Raw genomic sequence first — 27,787 nt, forward strand, 5'->3', positions numbered from 1 at the left:
CTCTTAAGCACTTTTTTATTTCTCTGTTATTTGGTTTTCTGCTTTGGTACACTTGAGCTGCGGCTGTATTTCACACAGAAGCTGACATACCTCATTATGACACGCTCCATAAAACAGAGCACATTTAAATCACCTGGCATGGTTTTGCTTCACCTGGTTGTTATTGCTGAAATCTTTATTTCTAAGAGCACGAAACAGAACATTCCTTGAATCTACAAATGAACAAGGACAGGGTAAACAGCAACCAGATCTACCAGGATGGGAGATAGGGGCCAAAGACATGGGCTCCTGGGTGGCTGTCTGCAGAGACACGAACAGCACAGATGGAGAAGTCACACAAAAATTTCAGGAAGACCAGGGCAAGTGGGGAAACACTCCCGAACTACAGCCCATCTATCAGAGCCCTCTGGCTAGCTCAGTCCTAACAGATTCTGACATAAACAAACACCAAGGTCCAAGGTAGCATAATACTGAAGCCAGCAGCACCTACCTTTGGCCTTAATCACTTATGTGAGTATTGTTTTATCCTGGGGCTCTGGGCGGCCCCTCTCCTGGGCAGGAGCACACCCGTCCCTCCCCTCACTAGCCAGTCCCACAGCAATACCCAGCCAGGCCTTGCCAGCTCTAAAATGTCTTGCCCTCAAAGGCCTGGAGATTAAAGGCAGTATCCAGAAACTTCTTCAGAGAAACCAGGTGAGTGTTCCTGTTTCCTGTGGCTGGTGCAGCCGCTGGGTCACGGCCAACGTACCTGGGGGAGAAGAGACACGTTAAAAGGAGGTCTGGGCCTGGCCTGGCCACTACCCCAGGACTGCATCGGGTCTAATCCTGATCATCATCCTGCCATAGAGGTGAAGAGCCTGAGGTCCCAAGAGGCTAAGTGACTGGCCTATTATCAAAGGAGCTCTGAGATATGCAGCAAGTCTTCTAGTTCAGTTCCGGCTGCAGAATGAAGACAAAGGCTTAGTCTCCGTAAGGTGGAACTGATGGAGTCCCTGGTCTGTCCCCAACAGCCATAAAGCCAGCAGGGACTATGAAACTATCCCCTTGATTTCCAATGTGGTCCAGAGAAGCGTAGTGGCCAGTTCTGGCTCACACAGCAAATGGGCTGGGCAGAGCCAGGACGAAGCCTCAGGCCCTCAGAGTCCCTTGGGCTCAGCAGAGGCAAGGGGTAGGTGGCAGGCACCCGTACCCCCAGCCTCATTACCATATGGGCCGTGCCCGACTCAGGATGGTCATGAAGCGCGGGCTGATGTAGTCATAGTAGCCCATGTTCTTGTGCTCCTCCTGGCACCACACCAGCTCTGCGCCCGGGTACTTCTCTGCCTCTTGCTTGATCAGGTCGAAGGGGAATGGAGAGATCTGGGGCAGGCAGGGAGAAAGCGGAGTACAGCCGGGAGAAGGGGGGTGTGCCCACAGCCCCAGCTCCCCTCGTGGGGCCTAGTCCCGGCCCTGCCTGGCATGCTGCCCAAAGCCCGGGGGCCAGTGCTTTGACCTTGTCTACCACTCCGACTGGGTGAGGGCATGGGGTGCACCTGCTCCAGGCGGGTGATGGCCACTTGTTCCTCCAGGCCCTGGCTGCTCCGCTCCTTCACCAGGTCGTAGTACACCTTTCCAGTGCAGAAGATGAGCCGCCGCACCTGCTCAGGAGCCTGCGCCGCAGCCCCATCCTCAGGAATCACCCGCTGGAAGCTGGCCCCTGGAGGTCCAACAAGGCATGGCAGGGACATCACTTCCCACAGGTGCATCAGCTTGGCCAGAACAGCTAGAGAATAGGACCCGCATCCCTAGCCACCCCCATGCTCTCCCTGGCCACTGAGACTAACCCCCCAGGTTTGGATCTGTGGCCTCTTGAGCCAAACCACAGAGCAGGGGACAGATGACACCCTGAGATGTCACAGGAAAGGGACAGAAATGGGCTGGAGCCAAGACGGAGGGGCAGGTATGACAGGGAGAGCCCTTGGAGAGGATAGAGAAGGTGACATCAAGTCCTCATCTGATAGCATCAACATCTGCCCCCAACCTGCTCCCCATCCAGTCACGCTTACCTTCTGCATGCACTCCAGCCACCTGCTCACCAAGCTAGAAGGTGAGCTGTCTGGGAGGCTGCGCACATTTCTCCCTTCCTCCCTCAGGCCTGCAGCCAGGCCACCATCTCCCAAGTTCTGTACATTTTTCCTCCCTGGGCTCACACCACGTGCCAGGCACCAAGCCAAGAATGCTACAAAAACCTCTGAGGAAGACACTATAGTGTCCCCAAATCTCAAGTGAGGACACTGAAGCCCAGAGGGTACCTGGCTGCCAGGCCTCAGCAGAGAAAAGCCAGCACCGGGTGTTCAGCCTGGGAGGTCCGCAGTGCCAAGGCCAGAGCTCTGAACCGCCGGTTCAGTCACCTGCCCACACCAGAGGGGATGCCCCAACACACACAGGTGACAAACAAACACCTGTCCACACCGCCGAGTCCCTTCCTGGCCAGCACCTGCCATTCTCCCTACTACCCAGGACTGTGTTCCGAGATGGCTCTGCTCTCCGAAGCGTCAGGGCCCCACATCTGCCCCTCCCTGGTCCTCCCCTGGGTCACATCTCAATTCCAACACCTGGTCCTTCAGATGCTTTATCTGGCCCTCAACTCCTGGGTAAAGGAGCCTGAAAGCTCCTGGAAGGAGCACTGGGTCCCCAGGGCCAGTAGTATCTATTTGGTTCATGAGTGAAAGAACACTGAATGAATAACTGAATGATACTCCGTGCCCTGCTGTACTGGTCAGACCTCCACCAGGCCTCCCACATCTCAGCTCCCCCAGCACAGCCAGGTGGGCCCTGCTTTGTAGCTGGGGGAGCACCCAGCGCCCTGCTCTGGCCCTGCTTCTCAGCCCAAGTGACCCAAGCCAGACCATGTCAGGCGGCCACCACGCTAAACTCCCAACCCGGCCACCGGTGAGGAATGAGCCAGGAGCTGCTGCAGAGGCACGGACGGAGGCGAGGACGGAAGAGTCCCGGGAGCAGAGGGCCATGGGCCACCAGGCCCCCCATCAGCCACCTCCCCAACACACTTGGGCACTTACCGGATACCATTTGGTCAAAGCTGGACTTGGCCTCCGGGTGCCTCAGCAGAGACTTGGGTGTGAAGATGATCAGCTAAGAGGGAAACATGTGCCCAGCTGCCAGCTGCCCTGCCTGGACAGGGCTCCCACAGCTGGGCCCGGCACTGCTATGGCGGTGAGTAGGGCAGGCAGCTCACCGGCTTGCGGAAGGGCAGCAGGACCTGGCGGCGCAGCACGTGAAAGTAGTTGGCCGGTGTGGAGCAATTGACAACAATCCAGTTGCAATCGTAGAGCTGGCTCACCTCGAAGTCCTCGGTGAACACCTGGGGAGCCGGGGTATGGCTGGGAGGTGGCCGGCCCGTGGCCCCCGCGCCCTGGCCTTGCCCCGGAGGAGGGAGGGCACTACTCACGGGGTAGGCATCGGAGTCATCGTTGCTCATCTGCAGGAACCTCTCAGGCCTTGCTGAGGAGTGTTCCGGGCCCTGAAAACAAGTGCTACATGGCACAGGCTGGCCTAAGTGTCACACAGGACAGACCCCTGGCCCTGCAAAGGCCCAGGGCTCAGGGGAAAGTCTGGGTGGCTTCTTGGAGGAGATGCCCTCTCTCTCTGGAGCCCAAACCACAGTAAAGGACCAGGAATGTGGAAGAAGAGTAGAGAGGGCATTGTCAGAGGAGGGTCTGGCTAGAGCCAGCACACGTGAATGTTTAGGGCAGGAAGGACAGGCAAAAAGGCCAAGGTGAGATGCTTTTTCCTGAATGTTCTGACCTACAGCAGTTACCATTTACTGAGTACCTGCTGGGTGCTAGGCACAGCTCTATGGACCAAATACACATCACTCACTAATCTTGAAAGCAGCCCCATGGTGTAGACATTTGTTTCCTCGCTTTGCAGATGAAGGTGAGTGGCAGAGAGATGAAGGAACAACCCCACAGTCACTCAGCCACAGGAGGCACATTCGAACCCTGACTCCTGCTCCTGCTCTCACCCACATGGGCTGCTCCGCTCCATGGCAGCAACAAGACAACACCACACTGACCTCCAGGAGGTGGCTCCCCATGAGATGAGGGCGACCTGCCCCACAGCCCCAAGGACCCGGCGCCACGGCAACAGGCAGGCCACCCAACCCTCCCCACCCAGCCTGGCTCAAGCTCCACCCTGTGCCTCTCCAGCTAAATGTCCTTGGGCAGGGCCAGTCCACTTCTTTCAAGTGTGAAACGGGCCACAGGACTGACCACCCAGTCCAGTAGTGAGAATCCCACAGGACTACACACGGTACACAAGACGCTCAGCACAGGGGCACCTGGATGGCTCGGTTGGTTAAGCAGCCAACTGCTGACTTAGGCTCAGGTCATGATCTCACAGTACGTGAGTTCCAGCCCTACAGCAGGCTCTCTCTCTGCCCCTCCCCTACTCATGCAGTGTGTGGGTGCTCTCTCTCTCAAAAAAAAAAAAAAAAAAAAAAAAAAAAGATGCTCAGCACAGGGAGTCCTGGCTCTGAACAGCCATTCAGTGATGATAATAGTGATCAGTCCCTGACTAGATGACCAGTCCAAGCTGAACAGGCCCTCAAGGGACATCCACTGTAGCCCAATCATCCAGGGTGGGGAAGGCAGGTCACCTGCCCCAGGTCACAGAGCCAGGCAGAGGTCACAGAGGCTTCCCTGGAGCCGGTGCAGCCCTCCCATCCCCCCAGCTGGTCAGGCTGAGGGCTCTGCTCCTCCCCTTCCCTCCCTCACGGGCCTGCACATCCTCCCTCTTCCCTGTGGGCGGCACACACACTGGTCACTCAGGAGAAGACCACAGGACTGGCAGGAGGGCACAGCGTGACATTCAGACCTCAGCTTCTAGCTGTGTGACCTTGGGCAAGCCACTCGACTTCTCTGTGCCTCAGTTTCCCTCATCTGGAAACCGGGAGCAGTACCTAGTTCGTTAATTTGTTGTAAGCACTGGAAGAGCTCACAGAGAGGGTTTTAAACAGCACCCAGTCCAGAGCAAACCCTCAGACATATCAGCGACTTTACTGCTAGTGACAGCAATGTCAGCACAGCAGCAACGCAGACCTACGCAGGCCCCAACCTGAGCAGACCCGTGTGTTCCAGGGGCCCGGAAGAAAAACACCCCCCAACCTGGCTGGAGGCCAAGGGTCCACCCACCTTCTCCCAGGAGTGCCACAGCCCACCCGGCCCCCAGCCACCACGATGGCCCTCACCATGCCCTCCATGCCATGGGGCAGCAGCAGTACGATGCCGTTGTGCCGCACCCACTTGGCCTGGCCGGTGCTGATGAACTGGTCGATGATGCACTGGGCCGTGTTGTGAAAGTCACCAAACTGAGCCTCCCAGAGGACCAGGGCATTGGGGCTTGCCATGGCATAGCCCAGCTCAAAGCCTAAACAGAAGGCACAGACACAGAGCCTGCCACACATTGCCATCAAGTGGCAGTGGCTCCATTCAAACCCAGCTCTTCTTCATACACTCTCCCTGCCCCCACCCATCCTTCCCAGCAGGCCAGCAAGAGCCAGGGGACTCCTTGGGCCCAAAGGCCAGAATCTTCCTTCCTGGGAGATGACAATACGCCCAGAGATGCCCACCCTCAGCTCCGACCTCACCTATGGCCAGCTTTAGCATTATCTAGACAAGGAGCCGAGTCCAAAGATAGCTTGGGGAGACAGCAGGAGCCATCTGCCAAGAGGAACCCCCCAAAATATTTGCAGTGATGTTGAGGGGAAGGGAGGGAGTGGGGGGCTGGTCTCTTCAGGGTTTCTGCCTCTGGAAGGAGATAGTGAGGGAGGAAGCAGGCCAGCTAAAGGTCAAGCCAAGGGAGAGAGAGTACAGGGGACATAGTCCCAGGAGCCCAGAGCCTGGAGAGGGGCTCTGGAGATAGAACTGTTGGGTGCAGTGCAGGGGTGGTCATGGTCAAAACAATAAAGCTAGGATAGCTTGGGGTGCAAGACCCTGTCCGGTCCCCAGGGATCTCAGGGCCCGTCTGACCTGCAGGCAGAGTTCTGACCCACCCAGGACTCCATACTCTGAGAGGGAGCTGTTGCACACAGTGTAGGGGGCCTGGTCAGGCCAAAGGTGGTTCATGGGGACACACGTCCTCCGGTCAACTTCCTGGTCATGGAGAACGTGGTGCCGGTGACTAGAGAGAGACAGATGGGGAAGGGATGGAGGGCAGGTGGATTACCACCTGTTCACCCACAGCAGGTGGACCAGGTAACAGGAGGCAGGCAAGCCTCTGTCGCTGTGCCAGGAAATCAGACAGAATTCCATAGGATGGCCACACCAAGAAGATCCTGGGAAGCCAGAGCAATCTGGTCTCTCCTCCAGGTGGCCTTCCTTCCCAGTGGTAATCCCACGGGGTCAGAGAGGTGGCCCAGCAACCTTCTGATGGCTTGACCCAAGAGCAGGGGCTGGGGATGCTGATGGGGTTACCTGTGACTACCTCAGCCAGATAAGGCCTTCCAGACCTGGTCCAGGAAGAGAAGGAAGAGCCAACTCCACTCCGGAGCTCCTGGGCTGACTCTGGGAGACTCCGAGCAGCACAGACGAGCTCCCAGAAAGCCCGTGGGGTCAATGTGGACAAGGCTAATGCCCATGGGGCCCAGGACCCAGAGAATGTTCCCCACCCTCACCTGAACGTGCCCCTCTCCACATCCTGCCCACTCAGCCGCACGTGGATACCCTCCTTGAGCAGGGAGCCAAAGGCCATGTACTCTGCCAGTGCCCAGTCCACCGTCCGGTTCTTGATCATATCTGCACGGCCCCGCAGGATTCGAGAGAGGCCTGCGGGAACAAGCAGCCGGCCTGAGGGATTCAGGGACTTGGCGACCCCACCTGGGACAGCCCAGGTGTGTATGTACTCCACGGACATCCCTCCCACAGAGCAGGGCCTTGGCAGGCCGCAGGAAACCCACTCCATGAGCAGGACTGAGCGTGCCATCCCCAGCTTCCCTCCCTTCGGGAAGGAGCAGGCATCACTAGGAGAGCACCTGCCACATGTAGATGCCGCGTGCACTGAGGAACATTCACCACAGGTCACCTGCCGCTCTCCAGATGAGGAGACTGAGGCTCAGAAGAGGGAATTATCTTATGCATGACCACAGCACTATAGAGATGACTGGATCTGAGCCCAGGCACCCAGCCCAAGCGGGGCTCCTGTTGGTCCTATACCTACACGGGACCCATGTGACACACGCACAGAGTGGGCACCCCAAGACGCCTGGGCTGCCACGCACACTGTGGAGGAATCTCCTTGGAACTCCCACAGGCTGGTCCGAGGGTGTACAGGCACCCCACACCATCTTAGGGGCCTTCCAGGCTGCCCAACCAGGATGGCCACAGCCAGGAGGTACAGCTAGGTTCACCCAGGAGTGGCAGGGTCGCCCTGTCTCATCCATCCAGGTCAGCAGCAGGCCCAGCACTCCTGCCAACCCCCCTGCCCACCCCTGACATTCCAGGTCCAACTACCCACTCCACGGAAGCCCCTGCTTCCCTGCTCTCCTTCTGTTTGACCGCAGACACCCCCAGAAAAGGTACTGGGAAAATCCAAGGTGCCCAATGTAAGCCTTGGTCACTGGCATCCAGCAGGGAGCGTGGCTTCTACATCTGCCCACCCTAAGAGCAACTATTATCATGGACACCTCACAAGAGTGCAGAAGAGGTTCCAAGAGCTCAGCCGACGTGCCAACAACCAAGTGGGGACACGGCCACCCCTCCCCGACCCCTGAGCACCATCCTGCACAGCAACCTCACCTGTGTGGATCTTAAAGTCCTTCAGGGGCACGGAGCTGGCCACTTCACCAATGTGGGTCAGCACGTCCTCGGGAATGCCTGTGGCCGGGCACGTCATGCTCTTGGGCTCCCCGTCCACATTGAAGAAGCCTGAGAGAGTGGAGTCTGAGTGCTTCTGGGTGGTGATCGGGCCTCAGATCCCCTGGTCAGCGTGCCTCCCCAGGACGCAGGGGCCCATATCTTCCTTAACCCCACCTGCACTCAAACCCTGACCCACCCTCGGGACCTGCAACAGCTCACAGCCGCAGCTCAGTTCCTATCTTCCCCTGGGCCCCTGTGGGGACCACTCCCTGGGTCCAGGGTCACAGCCATCCAGCTCTATCCCACGGAGGCCCTCTGAGCACCCCTCCCCCAGGCTCTCTCCACTCTGGCGTTCACCAGCTTTGGTTCAGCCCTCCCTTTCCAGAGAAGAGCTGGTTACACATGCCATCTCTCCTGTAACCAGGCCCATCCCCACCTGCAGGAATCAGCCCCCCACAGCCTCAGAAGTCTCACGGATGGAGCCCGCAGCCTCTGGGCTGGGCAGTGACTGCCCTTACCAGGGCCCACTGCAACCTTGGTCCCAGGCCCTGGCGAATCACTCTCAGCCACACACCACTCGCTCACCGGGCCAGGGGGAGTCCAGCCAGTGCTTTATATGCAGAATCTTTTTATCCTTGGACCTGCCATACGCCTCCTCACAGATCCGGTCATATTTGGCAATTTCTTCCTGAAATCAGGGGGAATGTGGGGATTGAGATATTGATGGCCCAGACAGCCAGAGGCTGGATCAACCCAGACTCGTAAACCCTGATCCTCCTCACTACATTCTAGAACTGTCTGTCTGCTGGCCTGCAGGGACCCTGTGGCCAGAGGCCAAAGTCTCAGAATTAAGGGGGATCCCTCCTGCTTAGCAAGGGACTTGGAGGCGGCTCAGAAAAGAGTCACAGTGCTTCCTCTCAGAGCTCCCTCAAGGCGCGAGGACCAATGCATCCACAGATAACTGTGAGGACAAACAGTTCAGGCCTGCCTCCTGTAGGAAGTCTTCTGGACTCCTGCCTGAGGCTGAGCTTCCCCCACATGGCAGCATTCCCTATGCCCCACCAGGCTGTAAATGTCTTTGGTTCTCTGTCCTTGACAGCTAGGGGATGTTAGGGACAAAGGCCATATTGGCTACTTCTTTAAATCATTGCCAACATCACCAACTACCCCAGGGTCCCGGCTCTACTGGAGGCTTATCCCAGGTGTCCATGATGCTGGCCTGCCCACCTCGAACTCTTGCAGGGTGACGGTGCCCTCAGCAATGAGCTTGTCCGCATACTTCTTCAGCACAGGCACCTGTCTGTGGATCTGCTTGTACATGAGCGGCTGCGTGAACATGGGCTCATCCATCTCATTGTGGCCACGTCGGCGGTAACAGACCTGCAAGGACAGCATGGGGAGGGGCTCAGTCCGTGTCCCCAGGCAGTGCAGGACTAGTCACTGCACAACTGGGGCACAGCTGGCAGGGTACACCCTTCGAGGCCCCTGAAAGCCCCCCACTACCACCTATCACTGAATGCCCCACCTCCTGGCCTTTGTACAGACTGGTCTTGGGGGCACTAAGCCTTCCACCCGAGAAGCACTCCCAGCCCTCACTGCCAAAGATATGGCAGACGTGGCCCACGTGGCACAGCAGGGACAGGTTATATACTCCCCACCATGCTCACAGCCCCAAACCCACCAAGTCCACCACAACATCTTTATTGAAGGTGTTCCTCCACTCAGCTGCCACACTGCACACATATATCACGGCCTCTGGGTCATCTGCGTTCACGTGGAAGATAGGCGCGTTAACCACACGAGCCACATCAGTGGGGTATGGTGATGAGCGGGCCATGCGGGGGTCTGTGGTGAAGCCGATCTGCAGAAGCAGGAGGAAATGACAGCACCTCTGTATTCTTAGAGCTAGACAGGCAGTGGGTCAAGGAAACTGCCTGGGAGACCGGTGGGTCAAGGAAACAGGAGTTGTCTTTGCCTTGAGGTCCATTAGGTGTGACCAGGAGATACATGGCACATGAAGGGCTGAGAGTCAATGGCCCTGGGGCACCTGGGTGGTTCAATCAGTTAAGCGTCTGACTTCAGCTCAGGTCATGATATCATGGTTGGTGGGTTCAGGCCCTGCATCGGGCTCTGTGCTGACAGTTCAGAGCCTGGAGCCTGCTTCGGATTCTGTGTCGCCCTCTCTCTCTGCCCCTTCCCCGCTCATGCTGTCTCTCTCTTTCTTTCTCTCTCTCTCTCTCAAAAATAAATAAACATTAAAAAAAAATTTTTTTTTAAGAGTAAATGGCTCCTAAATCAGGTGTAGCAGCAGGCCCAACAGGGATGGCAGCAACACCAGGGAAATCATGCCTTTTTTTTTTTCCTGCATTTTACACAGAGGTAGTAAGAATGCAGGCGTGGGTAACTGCCAGTCCTATCAGTTGCTATGTGTGCAATTCTGAGCAAGGTACTTAAATTCCCAAAGCCTCAGTCTCCTCATCTACGAAAAGGGCTCATTAACTACCACCTCACAGAGTTATTCTGTGAAGATTAAATGACTTAATGCAAATAAGGCATTAACTCAGGGCTTTATAGGCTCAGAAGAGCTATTAGTAAGCACAGCTCCCTGAAGAGCAAAGGCCTGTGACAGCTGTGTTCTAAGACTGGTTCCTATAGAGCTAAAAGCAGCATCTAGTTTCATGTCCAGCCTCTGTGCCAGTTACACCTGTACACCTGTCCTTACAACGTTCTCCATGGTGCGTGTGTATTTATGTATATGTATATGTGTATGTGTATGTGTATGTGTATGTGTATGTGTATGTGTATGTATATGTGTGTATATATGTATATGTGTATCGTATACATGTGCATATGTATATGTATATGTGTATGTATATGTGTATGTATATGTGTATATGTGTATATGTGTATGTATATGTGTATGTATATGTGTATGTGTGTATTTATGTATATATGTATATGTGTACGTATATGTGTATATGTGTATGTATATGTGTATGTGTATACATGTGCATATGTATATGTGCATGTACATGTATATGTGTATATGTGTATGTATATATGTATATGTGTATCGTATACATATGCATATGTATATGTGTATGTGTGTATATATGTATATGTGTACATATATGTATATATGTGTGTAAATGTGTGTCTATATGTGTATGTGTATACATGTGCATACGTATATGTGCACATACATGTATATGTGTATATGTGTATGTATATGTGTATGTGTATATGTATATGTATATGTATATGTATATGTATATGTATATGTATATGTATATATACAGACACACACCAATTTCCCAGACCAGGCTGGTCTGCCTGAAGTCATACACTGGGGAGTGGCAGAGCAGTGGGATTAATACCAGGATCACCGCACACTTCCCCCAAAGTGCTACCTGAATTTCAGGAATGGGGGGGACACTGACGAGGTCTGGCAGGCAGCCCAGGCACTCACCTGGTTGTTGACGACGACGTGCACAGTACCATTGGTGGTGTAAGAGGGCAGGTCACTCAGGTGGAAGGTCTCATACACCACGCCTTGGCCGGCGAAGGCAGCGTCCCCGTGAACCAGGATGGACATGACCTGCAGGGCAGGATGTGAGCCAAGAGGAGCCCAAGCCTGTGCAGCCCATCTCTGTGCACCATACTGCAAAGATCCAGGGCCTGTTCCTCAGGGACCATTACTCACTCAGAGCCCAGCCCTCAAAGGCCATTCCTCAGAGCCTGGCCCCCCGGAGCCCATTCCTGAGCCCAGCCCTCAGAGCCCATTCCTCAGAGCCCAGCCCCTCAGAGCCTACTCCTTAGGACCCAGGCGAGTTCACCTTCTTGCCCTGGGCATCCCCTCGGTAGAACTGTTCTGCCTTCGTTTTTCCCTGCACCACAGGGTCCACAGCTTCCAGGTGGGAGGGGTTGGCCACAAGGGACAAAGTGATATTTCTGTTGGTGACCCGGTTGATTCTCTCATGGTACATGCCGAGGTGATACTTGACGTCTCCGGAGCCCTGAAAGTTGAGGTGGGCCGTGATGAACCCACCCCTCTCAGCCGCACAGGCAGACACGTGGACATGCAAGCCCACAGCGGGGCTGGGACGCTCCCTGGATTCTGCTCCCTGGGAAGACTGCTATTCCCGACCTACACCCTCGTCCTGCCCTCCCACCCCACATACTGCCCCTCTTTGTGAAAGGCAGGCAGGTTCCCCCAGGCCTCAGAGGCCAGCCAAGGCCCCTCATCAGAAGCCCTTCACATGATCAACTACTGTCCTCAGCATTAATGACAGTGCAAGCAGAGAAATGAAGGGGGTGTTGAGACCGGTGGCAAATACTGGAGCTGGACCCCTACCTAACTCCTTGCACCAAAGCAACCAACAACGTACACACGACAGATGAGCCTACAGTACAGCAGAGAAAAACCTGTATATTTCAAGACCCTTCAAAAACAACATACAAACCTCAGAAGCCATAAAAAATAGGGCAGCTAAAATTTAATAAATCTGCCATGAAGGAAGCAAATCCATGCAGTATTAGGGGGAAAAAAATCAAGCTGAGAAAAGTAACTATAAGACAAATGCAGGCAAAGGCTAACACCCTCAATATATAAAGCACTTTTACAAACCAGTAAGACAAAGCCCAAAATCCCACAGAAAAATGAGCAGGGGCGCCTGGTTGGCTTAGTCGGTTAAGCATCCAACTCTTGGTTTCGACTCAGGTCATGATCTCACGGTTCATGACTTTGATCCCCGAGTCCAGGCTCTGCACTGATGACGTGGGGCCTGCTTAGGATCCTATCTCTCTCCCTCCCTATGCCTTTCCCCCATGTGTACTCTCTGTGTCTGGGCCTCAGTTTCCCTGGCTGAAAAACAAGGAGGTTGGTCCAGATTACCTGAGGACTCTCCCAAGTTTCAGAGATCATAGCACTCACCTTGGTGGCCTCACAACAACATACCCATTCTCTCCCCATTCTTCCGCATATCCATCCATCTACAGATCTGTTTGAGCCTGGATGCTTCTGGCCCAGCCCCTCCCGAATCTACCTCCCAGATATCTGGGACCAGGGCTTGACACCTACCTCATCTGCTGCCTCCAGCTTGGGGTCAAACTGGCAGAAAATCTGCTCCAGGTCCTTGCGGATCACATTGGCCAGCACATTCAGCCTGCCCCTGCAGCCAGAAGTGGTAGGACTTTCATCTTGCAGAGGCCACCTTCTGGGACAGGCCCCAGCATCCCCCCACTCCTGCCCACCTGGGCCTACCAGAGCCCAGCATGGTGGTCAGGGGAGCCCTCCCAGTACAGCCCAAGGGAGGCCCGGCCCTCTCATCCTGTCTCAATCTACAAGGGCACATGAGTGGCTCTGCTGGGCCAGCTCCCCTAGACACCCCTGTACAACTCAAGACTCTGGAGGTCCTCAAGCAGGAGCCACTCAGCCTCATGGCAGGATGCACATGCACCATCCCCTGGCACCTCCACCCCACTGTCCTCCAGCCAAAAGCTGAGCCTAACCCAGCACCTCAGCCCCAATCTGCTACCCACAGCTGCTCGTACATGACTCCCAGCCCAGCCAGCAGTGTCTTGATGCAGGACGGGGATGAGGGGACTGGACTGATCCTAAGGGCAGGAGTTATCAGAGGACCTGTTCAGGAAAGCTGAGGTCTAAGGGTGGTGGGGACAGGAAAGCAACCAGAGACCAGGGACTCTTTAGTGCAGCCTGGACTTCCCATCAGGCAGTGGTTTAATTCAGGGGTGGGCACCAGGTTGATCGGGACATTGGGGAGGCCTCAGAACTCACCCCCCATAGCCCACCAGCAGACATCAGCCCCAGGCCTGCACACACCCTGGCCAGACCTCTGGCCTCACAGAAGGGCCATCTTCCAGGTGGGCCTCTCTCCTGTTCTGTGGGTCAGGGCTATGAGGCCACAGGAGCTGAATGAACAACCCTCAGCCCCTCTTGGACAAGCCCTGTAGCCTCAGAGTCCGCTTAACTCCCACTATGGAAGCTTGGCATAGAACAGTCCTTTGGCTCCCAGGGCGCTCCTCAGGCCAGGAGCCTCCCCCAGCACCACCCTACAGTCCCACATCTGCCCTTGGCTGCTCAGTGCCATCCTCCCCAAGAGTTCCACTAAAGCCATGTGTGGGAGACCTCAGACCACTGAGCCAGCTCTTCCTGACCCTCTGATGAGACACTGGGCATTTCTGGGCCCCTCAGAGCAAGGAGCCATCACAGACAAACCCCAGGCTCCTGGCAGCCAGCCCACAGGAGGGAGACTCTCTCACACTGCATCTGGACACCTAGCCACCCCCCGTGCTAGTACGGCCCAGGACTGGCCCACCCACAAGCAGGTGGAGACGGTCGTAGGAAATGCTGGGGCTTTGCCCCTGAGACGGTTCTGCATGTCCTCTCATGCTACATTCCACAGAACCCCTGGTCACCGTGGTCTCTGTCCCCAGGCTGTATTCCTCACTAGTCCACAGGCTCCGGCTCAGAGGTAACCTCCCAGCTGCCAGGCCAGCCTTCCAAGTCTATCAAGGTCTCAAGGAAACATGCAGTCAGCTTGCAGCCAGGAGAAAAAGCCCTCAGCTCACCTCCAGAGATCCCCCTCCAGAGGGTGCCAATCCAAGGCCATCTGCCCAGGCCCTGCCCTCACTTCCCTGGGACATAACCCTCCACATCTCCTTGTCCACAGGAACCTCCAGAGGTATGACACCCCTTTTCTGAAATCCTGACCCTCTGGGGGACAGCAGCAACGTGGGGAGAGAAAAACTGAGTCTGAGCAAACCTGGTTAGTCCCTGCCTCCATGTGGCTTTGGCCAAGTGCCTGACTCTGTGCTGAGCAGGCCCTGGGGCCCAGCGACTCTGAGAACTTTCTAGGCCATCCTGCCTCAGGTTCCCCCAAAACCCCTGCTCTGATTTTCATCCCCTCCCTTCCATCTCATTCTGCTGGGCCTGGAGAAGAGATGGGCTATGGAGGAGCAGGAAGGGGGCCCACCTGTGTGGCATCCCCAGGATGACATTCTCGATCCCCATCTCACTGGATTTGTCTATGATGGTCTTGAGGGCAGGAATCATGACCTCACAGCCCTCCAGGCCAAATCGCTTCTCCGAGGACCATTTCCGGGCCAGGAAGTCTTCAAACCTGCTTGGGGAGAGAAGGGAAAGGATGGAGAGGCTGGGGGTCACAGAGGCTGTTGATGAGGGCCACAGCTGGATGCCCGGGGCAGAGGGAGCAGCAACATCACCTTCCTCTGCAGTCAGGACCTGCCATCAAAATCCACCAACCAGGAGCATAGGCCAGAAGGAGACTGGGAATCCCCCCAACCTAAATAAAGACCTCTGCTTGCACGCATCCCCAGCTGTCACCCCCCTCCCCCTTCCAGTCAGACTGTTCCAATAACCCATCTCCCCCTGCTCCCAGCCCATAGTCCTATGCATGCACACATGCACACGCGCACACACACACACACACACACGCACACACACACACTCCACCCTTTCCATGACACAAAGACCTCCTCAGCACTCAGCTCAAATTCCATCCTGTACCTCACCACCACAGATCCACTCTGCACCCAGCAGCTGAGCCCCACTCTCTTCTAGGCCCCTGCCAGCCCTGGACCCAGCTTCGGACAGCCAGTGGGCACAGCCAGGTGGTGCCCCACCTGCAAGGAAGCACTGCTACACTCACTCCATGTAGGGACACCTTTCTGCCCAAACTCCCGCAGCCACTTTCTGCCACTTCTGCCCCTGCTGTCATGTTCTCCTGGAGCCCATCCCTGCCACCTGGCCCCTGATGCTTCTGTGGACCTCCCCTGGGCCAGGGGTGAGGCCCATCCAGTCCTGACTTCCCCTACCAGTTATCCTAGTTTCTCAGCCAGGGGCCAGGACATCTCATATGGCCCTGCAGCAGACCCTCCAACCACTGCAGCCACCCTGCGTGGTGCCGGGGGCCTGACCTCATGGAGCGCACCAGCCGGGCCAGCAGGGTCCGCTTCTCCTCACTGGAAAACTGCATCACACCAGGGGTCTCAAACTTCTGCCGGATCCACTGGCACTGCTCCACGTCATTGATGAACATGAATTCCAGGCCAATGTGCTGGCAGTAGGTGCTCTGGGGGAATAGGTGGGGACTCCACAAGGAGCCAGGAAGAGGGGCAACGGTCCCGCACCTGCAATACAAAAGGCAGCATCCTCCCTCCCTCTAGCACACTCCAGAGACAGCCGGCAGGTGTGCCTGACACACTTGTATGTGCTCACCTCCAGGCGCCGAATGATCTCCCGCAGAGAGAGGGTATGCTCAGATCCCCCGATGAAGGTGGTCGTGGGCAGCTGGAACTCCTTATCTAGGTCAGCCTCCCGCAGGTCATAGAACGCTGAGGAGATACACACAGCCCAGGCAGCAGAGGGGAGGAGAGAGGGATCAGGCCAGGTGGGGCCCAGCCATATCCCCAGACCTTCCAACAGTGCCCCCGGCACTCTCCCACCAGTTCCAGCCTAAAGCTCAAGGACTCTGTCTGCAGGGTGCACAGGGGTAAAAGAACCCAGCCTGTACCACAAAGGTAGGCTGGGACACAAGCTTGCTGCACATAGTGCACGGGCTAGGGATGAGGGAAGATCATATGAGGCAGCCGGGCAAAGGTCAGAAGAAAGCTTCTGGGGCTGATTGCTGGACCCCAGGCCCTGGAGGCAAGCTATCTCAGAGCCCCTCACAGGGCCACAGGCACCACCAGCCGGCCCCGGCACCGCCAGAGCAATACGAACTCTCACCCAGTTTATCGGTGGTTGTGATTAAGTCCGAGGGCACAAAGGAGTCCAGGTCTGCATCCAGAATGCCCAGGGGGTCCAGCTGGGCCACATGGTGGCCTCGAATCTGGGAGAAGGGGAAAAAGGTCAGGGCCAGGCTGGGACCCAGATGGACACACCCTCACCAAAAGCAAAGTTCTGGGCCCTGGCCCCTCATTTCCCACTTCAGAATTTCAACTTTCCACATGTCTCCAGCACCCAGCCACTGCACGCTGCCTTCGCCATGACCACTAAGGTGGGCAGGAGCTCCACTCGGCTTAAAAGTACATCATGCCACTTTCAAAAATAAGAAAGCATGCATACACAAAAGTGTTCACTACAGTACTACTATTAGTAATCGCAAAATTCTAGAAGCTTCCAAATGTCCATCAATAGAAGACTGGCGTGTGGATATGGGAAATCCCCACGGGGAGTACTACAGAGCTGTTAAGAGTAATAAAAAAAAAATCCCTATCTGCTACTAGGAAGTAGCCTCCCCAAAATACTGTTAAGCAAAAAAAAAAAATTATAGAAAAGTATGTGTGGCAAACTACCCGTTATCTAAGAAAGAGAAGATTCAAGTAAATATATGCATTTGCATGTATTTGTATATATACAAATGAACATAGGCATTAGAAAAATGCATCATAAAACAAGAAAACCATAAAGTAAGAAAAACCATGATCTCTGGTAAAAGGAATAGAGTAGAATGCCAGGGCTGGAAACTAGACTTTTAAGGATACATTTGGCTTTGAAAATTTGATTTTGGAATCTTGTAAATAGTTTATATCGCTATAAAACAAAATGAAGTTTTATTTATTTTTTTTAATTTTTTTTTTAACGTTTATTTATTTTTGAGACAGACAGAGACAGAGCATGAATGGGGGAGGGTCAGAGAGAGAGAGGGAGACACAGAATCTGAAACAGGCTCCAGGCTCTGAGCTGTCAGCACAGAGCCCGACGCGGGGCTTGAACTCACGAACCGCGAGATCATGACCTGAGCCAAAGTCGGACGCTTAACCGACTGAGCCACCCAGGCGCCCCCAAAATGAAGTTTCAAAAATTAAAGTAAAACAAAACCAATGGATTCATGCATCCATTGGTGGCGTAACTACACAACTGACTAACAGAATGTCCCCAACAGACAAACAGAACTCCAGGAAAAAAATATTATAAATTCATTTCTAGTACCAATCAATAGTGGCAGCAGTAGAATTACATTTTAAAACCACAGTGTGCAGGCTATGGGAAAATCAAATAGTCGTTGTACTGATGTCTTTCAGACCTCTATTTCTGGCATCTTTATTTTTTTTTTTTAAATTTTTTTAACGTTTATTTATTTTTATTTTTTTAATGTTTATTTTTGAGACAAAGAGAGACAGAGCATAAACGGGGAGGGTCAGAGAGAGAGGAAGACACAGAATCCGAAACAGGCTCCAGGCTCCCAGCCATCAGCACAGAGCCCGACACGGGGCCTGAACTCATGAACCGTGAGATCATGACCTGAGCCGAAGTCAGACGCTTAACCGACTGAGCCACCCAGGCTCCCCACGTTTATTTATTTTTGAGACAGAGAGAGACAGAGCATGAATGGGGGAGGGTCAGAGAGAGGGAGACACAGAATCCGAAACAGGCTCCAGGCTCTGAGCTGTCAGCACAGAGCCCGACGCGGGGCTCGAACTCATGGACCATGAGATCATGACCTGAGCTGAAGTTGGCCGCTTAACCGACTGAGCCACCCAGGCGCCTCTATTTCTGGCATGTTTAAAAGAAGACACTGATGTAAGATTGATGAGGTCAAGAACAAACCTTAAGTCCTGCATTTGGAGAATCTGAAAACATCAGTATAAACCCATAAATGTGTTGTCTGTTAGGGGCACCTGGGTGATTCAATCTGTTAAGCATCCGACTCTTGACTTCAGCTCAGGTCATGATCTCACAGTTTGTGGGTTCGAGCCTTGTTGGGCACCATGCTGACAGTGCAAAACCTGTTTGGGATTCTCTCTCTCCTCTCTTTCTCTCTCAAAATAAATAAATAAACTTTAAAAAAAATCTTAAAAAAAACAACACATATTTCCTGGCTCTAACCGCTGAAAAGGCCCAGAAGTCATGACCAGACCATAGCAGTGACCCTCCCAGCACCCCGTGAAGAACTGGCTGGTCCAGGGCTAGACAGAAATGTACAAGATAAGCTCAGAGCGTCTTGTCATATCAGATAAGAAAGGGTCCTCAAACACTGCTGGGGCAGGGAATAAGGACATATTTTGACAATGAGAAGGATGGTATCTATAACAGATTAAAACTCATCAAATAGGGGCACCTGGGTGGCTCAGTCAGTTAAGCATCCAACCTTAGCTCAGGTCATGATCTCACGGTTCATGGGTTCAAGCCCTGCATTGGGCTCTGTGCTGACAGCTCAGAGGCTGGAGCCTACTTCAGATGCTGTGTCTCCCTCTCTCTCTGCCCTTCCCTCACTCATGCTGTCTCTCTCTCAGAAATAAATGAACATTAAAATTAAATAAATAAATAATTCATCAAATAGGTTTAAATTCACGCATTCATATCATACTAAATAATAAGAAAAACCTTCATTGGCCACCTTTGGAGTACACTAAGGAACCATGTCATACTTTTGAAAATCAAGCATTGATCTTGCCTTTCCCATACAATTTGCACCTCAGGAGAAGTGGAGCTGACAAAGGTAAGTTTCTCCTGATAGAAGTACTTCAGGTAATAAACAAAGAAACAAAAGCAGAATTAGAATATCATCACCATTTTTACCACTCCTAATGAATTAATGTGTCCAGGAAATAATCACCCAAAGCTGCTGACTGATGAAGTACCCATCACCACCAGGAAGCTGATTTTGAAACAAAAAAATTAAATCTATATTGGATAAAGCTTCTAGATCTAATTACCAATTTATAGAAATTACATGGGACAAAGGGACAGATGAAGTGACACCATGGGGATGCAATCAGCACAATCCAGACTCAGGAAAACTCTACAGCACAAACAACCTGGTTTGTTCCACATAATAAATAAATAAATAAATAAATAAATAAATAAATAAATAAAATGGCAAACACAAAAACAGAGAGGAATCTGTAGACAAACAGGCAAACATGAATACCAACTGCATATCTGATGACATCAAGGGTGATTGTTAACATTTTTAGGTGTGACGGTGCTATCATGGTACATTTTTCAAGAGCCTTACCTACAGAAATCCATCCTAAAATGTCTGGTGAATGAAATGGTATGTCCAGGATTTGCTTCAAAATCATCAAGGGCCAACAGGTGAGGGCCAGAGGTGGTTAACAGAGGAATCAAGACTGGCCCTGTATTTATGGGTGTGGGGTTTGCGACATAATTCTTCTACCTCTTTTATGTTCGAAAATGTCCTTAATAGTAAGTCTGAGGATTTTTCAGTACTGTGTGTAGATGAGCCAAACAAGAACTCTGCCTCCTCCAGGGCTGTGAGGAGCTGCAGCCCACCCAGTGGGAACTTGCTCACATCAGGCATAACCTTTGGCAGATTTTTACCCTACAAATACACAGTAACATGCCTGGATCCAGACACTACTCCGCTGGAAGGACTCCAGTGCTTAGTCTCGGCTGAAGAACACAGAGCAGCTGAAGAGCTGGGAACGGTGGTTGGAGAATAAGGCCCTTGAGCAGCACCAATGCTATCTTGTATGTTATGTGGAGTTTTACATTCTTTCCTCTTGGTTTTCAAAGTCAACGGCTAGATCATTTTCTGGCTCTTTTGGCCAGTCAAGAAGAACAATTATTACTGTTTGCTTGCAGGTGGCCCACAATCCATGGGTCCTCAGGCCTGCTCACCTCCCGCTTCCCTCCCAGCATAACTGGTGCACAAGAAGTGCAGCTGCCACCCCACAGAGAGCCTCATTCAGAGGCAAGGCACCTTTTCCATTTGCTAAGGCCTCCTCCTCCCCCGGCTCCTGTGGTGGCTTGCTGCTCCTTCCCACGGAGTCTCTGCCAAGGGCCCCGGGACGCCCTTGCCCTTCCTTCAGCATGTCTGCCTGACATGTTTCTCTCATGAAACACTTTCTGCCAGATTCCCAGAGAGATCCCAAATGATTACACTTGTTATGGAAGGAACACCCAGAGCAGCCCTCCAATTAGTCCTGTTCAGTCAAGACCAAGAATATGGAACGTCATCAAGATGCTTTGTCAGAGCAGGGGCACTGGGGACCCAGCAGGGAAGAGCCTAAGTCTCCAGAACAGAGCAGCTGATAGAGGAAGTGCTGCTTACTGAACTATCCATCCATTCATTCCGTAAACCCTAATTAGGTACCTGCTGTATATCAGTCTCAGTCCTGTTGGAATGCTCAGTCAAGAAGAGAAAACAGAAGGGGCACCTGGGTGGCTCAGTCGGTTAAGCATCCAACTTTGGCTCAGGTCATGATCTCACAGTTCTTGAGTTTGAGTCCCACGTCGGGCTTTGCACTGACAGCTCAGAGCCTGCTTCAGATTCTGTGTCTCCCTCTCTCTCTCTGTCCCTCCCCTGCTTATGCACTCTTGCTCTCTCTCATACATAATGTTTATTTATGTAAGTAAACATTTAAAAAATTTTTTTAAAGAAGAGAAAACAGACATTATTAACAAGGGTCAATCTACTCAACTTTCATTCAACATTTACTGAAACTGATTACTTACTAAGTACTCCTCTGGAAGCTTGGGGCATAGTGGTTTCTGAGACCGCACTCCATTAAGAAAGACCACCAACAAACAAAATACCAGTATGCACAAAAAATACCAAGGGGTGGTTAATGACATAAACAGTAACGGACAGCGAGTAACCAGAGGAGTGAGAGCCACCCAACAGAGGACTCAGAGAAGGAATCCCTGGGGAAGATGACTCTGGAGCTGAGCCAGTCCCCTTTCCGTCAGCACCTGGCCATATCCCAGAAGCCAATCCAGCCTCGAAACCTGGGCCCTCCCAGTCACTTACCTGGTAGGCCCGGATCAGGGACTGCACAGCTAGGTGGTCCTCCACCAGCTTGCTGGTCTTGGTCCGGCTCGAGACTGATGGCCTGCTCTCAGGGAACCGTGACTGAGCTGGGTCACAGGCGGCTTCCTCACTAGCTTTCCGGAAGAAGCTGTCCCAGGACTGGGAAGAGGCAAGAAAACAGCCAGGTCAGGGTCCAGGAGGAGTGGGGGTGGTCCTGGTTGGGGTCCCCAGCGGGTGCTGGGTGTTCTTTCACCACCATAGCTCTTTGGGCCTTCCCAGAACCCTGCCGAGTAAACCCCTTGCAACCAGCCCAGGACCCTCCAACCTAAAGCCTGGATCTCTTCAGTCCCCAGCTTGGAAGGCTGTTGGGGGAAGGCTCTAACTTGTGACTCAGGGGCTTCAGGTGTGAAAGGGGCTTCTAGCCCTGGGGGAAACATGCCTTCACACATTGTGGGTTGGCAGGAGGGCAATTAGGCAGGCAGGCCCTCTCAATATTTTCAATGAATGTATCTTTTGAACCAGCATTTCCACTGCTAGAAATGTATTTATACAGGAGTGCCTAGATATACATACAAGGATGTTCCCTACAGGATTGTTCATAAAAATGACAATGTAGGGGCGCCTGGGTGGTTCAGTTGGCTAAGCGTCTGACTTCAGCTCAGGTCATGATCTCACAGTCTGTGGGTTCAAGCCCTGCATCGGGCTCTGTGCTGACAGCTCAGAGCCTGGAGCCTGCTTCAGATTCTGTGTCTCCCTCTGTCTGCCCCTCTGCTGCTTGCACGCTGTCTCTTGCATTGTCTCAAAAATAAATAAACATTTTTTTAAAAAATGACAATGTAAAAAAAAATCTAGGGGCGCCTGGCTGCCTCAGTCGGTGAAGCATGTGACTCTTGATCTTGGGGTTGTAAGTGTGAGCCCCACATTCGGTACAGAGATTACTTAAAAATGAAAATAAATAAAAATAAGACCTTAAAAAAATCTAAGTGGTGACCAATAGGACACAGGTTAGATAGATGATGGTACATTTAGATTCTGGAAGATAATGCAGTCTTAAAAAAAATAAGGTGCATTTATTATTGTGGAACAGGTAGAATATCACCAAGATATGTAACTATAAAGTGAACCAAGCAGAGGCCACCTGGATGGCTCAGTCAGTTAAGCATCCGGCTCTTGATTTTGGCTCAGGTCATGATCTCATGGTGGCTCATGAGTTTGAGCCCCATATTGGGCTCTGCGTTGACAGAGCAGAGCCTATTGGGATTCTCTCTCTCTCTCTCTCTCTCTCTCTCTCTGCCCCTCTTGCTAGCACTTGTACTCTCTCTAAATAAATAAACCTAAATAATGTATATATTAAAAAAAAAGTGTACTATTCATGTAGAAGCCAAAAGCAGATATGCATATGCCTAAGCACCTCCATGTTCTAGAACACAAGTGTTTTATTCGCACCCTTCTTCAAAAGAACAAGTGGCACAAGCCCTCTGGAAAGCAATTTGGCAAGGCCCATCAGAATTATATACACAGATCCTCTGTGACCCAATGATTCCACTTGGGGGAATTTATCCTACAGAGAGCTACAATGTACAAGATGACAAATGTATGAAATGATGTGCGGGAGCACTGGTCGTGACAGCCAGGGACTGGAAATGAGCCAGATATCTGTCAGTGGGGACAGGCGTGGCACATCCATACAATGGAATACTACACAGCTGGGAAAAAGAACAATGAGGCTCTTGATGCAGTGACATGGAAAATGTTGGAGTTGTGTGCTAAGAGAAGAAGGCTGGAGAAAAGCCGCAGATGTTACGTGTTGCTTTTGTGTGAAGGGAGGGAAATTGAGTTATACTCGCAAAAAAATTACCTAAAGAAACTCTCTGAAAGGATACAGAAGAAACTAAGAATAAACTGGGGGACAGACAGATGGGAGCTGAGCAGACATAGGATGGGTGGGGAGGGAGCCTTTTAACTGCGTAACTTCACACTTTTGGTTTTTGAATCATGTGATCACTTTCCTCTGAAGAAAATGAGTCAAGAGAAGAGCAGCTTCACTTCTCCCTTTTTGCCCTGTCATCTGATTTTTTATTTATTTATTTTTTTCTTACCATCAGCAGGTATTTATTTTGTCAGCTCAGTGCATATATAAACACTTAGGCCCCTAACTACATAACAAAGAGCCACTTGGAAACAGCACAGCATGACCAGGGGGCAGGGGCATATCTCAGACCAGGTGCAGCTGAGCAGGACAGGCTCAGGGCTTCTCAGGCCAGACTACCACCTACTGGCTGGTTCTGAAACAGGAAATCAACAGACCCTCCTCACCCAACACCAAGGGCAAGGCTTTTATAAACCGGGACGATGGAGGCAAAGAAACCTGTCCAAGATCAGACAGCAGGCAAGCTGCTTCTCGTCACCGCCCTCCACAGCCCAGCTCCAGGAGCTTCCCCCCTCCACAGCGGGCGGAGAGGGGGTGCTGACCTTGTGGACGCTCTGGGGGTTTTCCAACCAGGCGAAGTACATCTCCTCCATGTAACTGGAGCTGCCTCCACGTTTGCTGCTTGGGAAGGGGGCCGGTGGCCCAGACGACCTGCTGCGTCGGCTGAACATCTGGATATCATGTGGGGCCAGGAGCCTCGAGGCCTGTGCCCCAAGCCGGGACGGCAGCAGCCTCAGCTGACTCATTCTGGACACAGGCAATGAGGGAGAGGTAAAAACCACAGGACCAGAACAAAAGCTCTGGCAGCCACCATTCACTCATCTGGTATTTTTGGTTCTACTGGGCAGGGGGCCCTGAGCTAGGCATTGATGAGACAGAGGAGAAAATGGAACAGTCTGCCAGGAGTCCCGGATTCACTGCCTAGTGGTAGGTCACAGCTCAATTAACTTCACCAGCTATTCAGCATTCTGAGCCCCAGTCTTGCTGAGCCCACCCACCCAGCCCACATTCCCTCTCTGCTATCCCCCTAAGCCTGATGTAGCAACTATCACCAGGGTCCTACCAAAGGGAGCACTCAGCCAAGGTCCTAGCGCCCACTGTGTGGGTCACAGGGCATGTGCAGGCAGTACACCCAAGAAGGAGCGAGCCACGCAGTTGGCCACCCTGGAACTCGAGCAGGGGAGTCCTCTATGGGCTGGGTGTACCATGGCTGCTCGGGAAAAAGCCTGAAGAAAGGGGGGCTGACTGAGCTACACCATCTCAGGGGGCCCATGGCACTGCTGGGTCTCTGGTCCCTGTGACCAGAAGCGGTCACAGTGGCAAGCCCTGGGGCTCCCTCTCCAGGCAATATGGGAGCTTGGCAGGGTCCACTAAAGCCACCTCCCCATACACAGGATTTGTAAAGTAGGACCTCCGTTCCCCTACCCCCATCTCCACCAGTGTGAGCAGAGGCCCCTCCTCTGCTCCAGCCTGGTACTGCCTGGACACAGAACAGCTTCCCCTGAATCCTCATCAACACACTTCTGCCCAGAGAATCCCAGCCTGTAAGTGGGGTACAACACCAGAGTCACCCCACCAGAGGCCACACAAGCAGGAGCCTGCTTCCCCTTGCACAGCTCAGTCCCAGAAAACATGCCTTCTGGGGCAAAACTGACTCCCAGGTCCTATCTGGTCCTGAGCCAATGCCCCTAGACAGGATTCCCCCACCCTACCCCCACCCATCAGCTCAACCAAGCCTCCAGAACTATCTGCCTGGCCCTTCTATAAGCCCTTCCATCCTGCTTCCTCCCTCTCTCCCTCCAAACTCACTTGCGGTAAAGAGAAGAGGGTGGTCTTCTCAAGCGAGGGAAAGTAGGCTCCTCAGGGCAACCAGCAGGAACTCTAAACAGAGGAAAATTAAAAAGCAAAAATATAGTCCAGTGAAGGGAGGAAGGGGGTGGGTTCAGCTGGAACCTGAGCTCCAAGTGCCCCAAGCTTCCCACATGCCCACCCCCACCAGCTGATGAGTCCAGGTTCCAGAGCAAGGGCCATTAGGGGCTAGATCTCCCTAGAACAGCACCTCTCCAGGTGCTGGGTTGGGGTTCAAGGCATGGGCTCTGGGATCAGAGCGCCAGGGTCCCAACCCCTGCTCTACTACTGACTGTCCCTAGGCAAATACAGGGCTGACCCTGCCCATACGGCTCTGGGCAATGATGGAGAGACATAGGACATACTGGCCTAGAACATCAGAAGAATCTAAACAAGCCAAGAAGCTCTATCATCCCCATTCTAAGGCAAAGGAAACCAAACACCAAGACCATCCATTGTGGGAATAAAAATAAAAGCACACAGACTGTGAGCACTGACTCTGGGGTAGGCACTGTGCTTATTTAACCCTCTCAGCAATCTCATGTGGTGGGCACTTAGATTAGCCCCACATTATAAAAGAGAAACTGGTGAGTGATGGGGCTCAGTATGGTTCCAGAACTTGTACCCTCCTCACTAGAGAGTCAGGATGTAAACCCAGATTTCTCAGAATGACATGCCCTTTCCAATAGCAACAGCCAGAAGTGCTCTCTCTGCCAGCACCCACCCCCACCCTCACAGGGGAATGGGATGGCTCAGGGTGGCAGTGACAAAGACTGGCTGTGTCCAGCGTGGCCTAGTACAGGAATACCGTGTTTCACAAACACTGAATGGTCTGGAGTGGCTGCTGGACACTGCTATGACCTTCACCTGGCCTGGTAGGAAGGCAGCCAGCTGGCTACCCCTGCCCCCATCCCAGCAGGGCTTGAGGACCCAGGAACCCTGGAGGGCTAGAGACAGAACCAACCTCAGTATCTGGAGCCAGAGCCCCAGCCAACCCTACCAGGTCCTGTCCACACAGGCGAAGGCGACAGCAAAGAGTCAGTCAGGCATGCTGTGGACCCTCTGCCCAGCCCAGTCCCCAGTGGACTAATAACAGGTAGGTTGCTCGGGGCAACTCTTGGGGGTCTCTTCTCTAGGGACAAGGTCAGTACCATCCCCACCCCCAACCCCACAACCATAACAACTGCACACATGCTGTCCAGGAAGCCTCCCACATGCAAGGCCCTGTCTGGGCTGTGCTGGTGAGGACTCCTCCTGCAGTATGTCCATTGTTAAGATGAGTTAACAGAGATCCAAAGAGGGGAAGGGCCCTCCCCAAGACCTTGAAGCCAGGCCTCAATGGAGGCTGGACTGGCAATGCTGCAGGCCTACTCTGGCCCCACATTCTAAGAACTGGGTGGGCTTTTCCCTAGTTTGCTGAACCCAAGAGAAGGCAGACTCCAAGGTAGGAAACAGGGCAGGGAGGGGTGTGCTTATTTCACTGGCAGAGACAAAGGGCCTGAGCTAAAGCCCAGAGGTTATAAAAGTACAAAGGTAGTCAGGACCTGTTCCAAGAGGCTGTGGTATGTGTGGGGAGGAGTCGCAGGGAAGGGGACGCAAGGGCGGGCTTGGGCCCATGGTGGAGGGGGGTCAGAATGGGGCCCTTAAGGTCCGGTTTATGCCCATTGTACCCCGCTGAACCTTCCCGTCTCCCCCAACATCTCTCGGGGTACGGGAGAAGCACTTCCCAGGCTAACTGCGACCTCACTCCCCTCCCGGCCTCTCTCACGGTCTCATTTTCCTCATCTGTAAGCAGAGACCCTGGTTAAAGCTTTCTGTAAGGGCCCTGCCCCCACGAGGTCCTCAGACTTGGAAACTGCCTGGTGTGTCCCGCCAGGCACCTAACGCTGGACCCTCCCCATCCCCAGCTCGGCAGCCCTCCAAAGCCTGGCCTGTTGAGGGTGACGATCAGCAGCTCACACCGCCTCCCTCCCCCCACAAGGCCACGAAAGGCAGCATGGACAGTATGCAGTCTTTGAGCTGAAGAACCCACGCTGATGCCTGAAACCCCACCGTTAGCAAGTCGCTCCTTCACGCAAAACACTGCATTCACAGGGTCGAACGTGCGCGAAGGGCTGGGGGTCCTTGGAGAGGCCTTGGCCAGATAAGGGTGGAGCCAAGGTCACGCTCACTCCCTCTCCCACCACCCCCGACGGGGCCTGGCTCAGGACCCAGTGCAGCGGCGCCCCGGGACAGGGGAGCAGAGGGGCCGCCCCCCAAGACGGCAGGAGAAGAGGAGGCGCAGGGACCCGGAGTGGCGAGGCAGCCGCGCTCACCGGGCCGTCGGGTCCGCGCGGCAGCGCAGTCCTGGAAGCTGCAAGTCAGGGGCTGCGCGCAGCGGGTGCGCTGCTAGC

The 27,787-nt window shown here is 53.4% G+C and overlaps 1 protein-coding gene across 2 annotated transcripts; it reads right to left on the minus strand.

Moving 5' to 3' along the window:
• OGDHL (oxoglutarate dehydrogenase L) lies at window positions 1-27,787 on the minus strand. Of its 2 annotated transcripts, XM_042960992.1 has the most exons (24): window positions 27,710-27,787; window positions 25,356-25,427; window positions 24,089-24,293; window positions 21,617-21,775; window positions 16,624-16,726; window positions 16,114-16,229; window positions 15,813-15,967; window positions 14,849-14,995; window positions 12,934-13,024; window positions 11,690-11,869; window positions 11,323-11,451; window positions 9,535-9,714; window positions 9,081-9,233; window positions 8,439-8,541; window positions 7,794-7,922; window positions 6,674-6,824; window positions 6,053-6,180; window positions 5,249-5,427; window positions 3,449-3,520; window positions 3,236-3,361; window positions 3,060-3,132; window positions 1,533-1,696; window positions 1,205-1,359; window positions 1-748 (listed from the first exon to the last, which is right to left on the minus strand). In XM_042960992.1, the coding sequence occupies exons 3-24, from the start codon at window positions 24,290-24,292 to the stop codon at window positions 625-627; spliced, it is 3,021 nt and encodes a 1,006-aa protein (XP_042816926.1). In that variant the 5' UTR covers window position 24,293; window positions 25,356-25,427; window positions 27,710-27,787; the 3' UTR covers window positions 1-624. The 2 variants fall into 2 exon arrangements, with proteins under 2 accessions (XP_042816926.1, XP_042816925.1); XM_042960991.1 differs by having other exon boundaries at window positions 3,236-3,520.

This window comes from Panthera tigris, chromosome D2, assembly GCF_018350195.1.
Source record: "Panthera tigris isolate Pti1 chromosome D2, P.tigris_Pti1_mat1.1, whole genome shotgun sequence".
Taxonomy (NCBI): domain Eukaryota; kingdom Metazoa; phylum Chordata; class Mammalia; order Carnivora; family Felidae; genus Panthera; species Panthera tigris.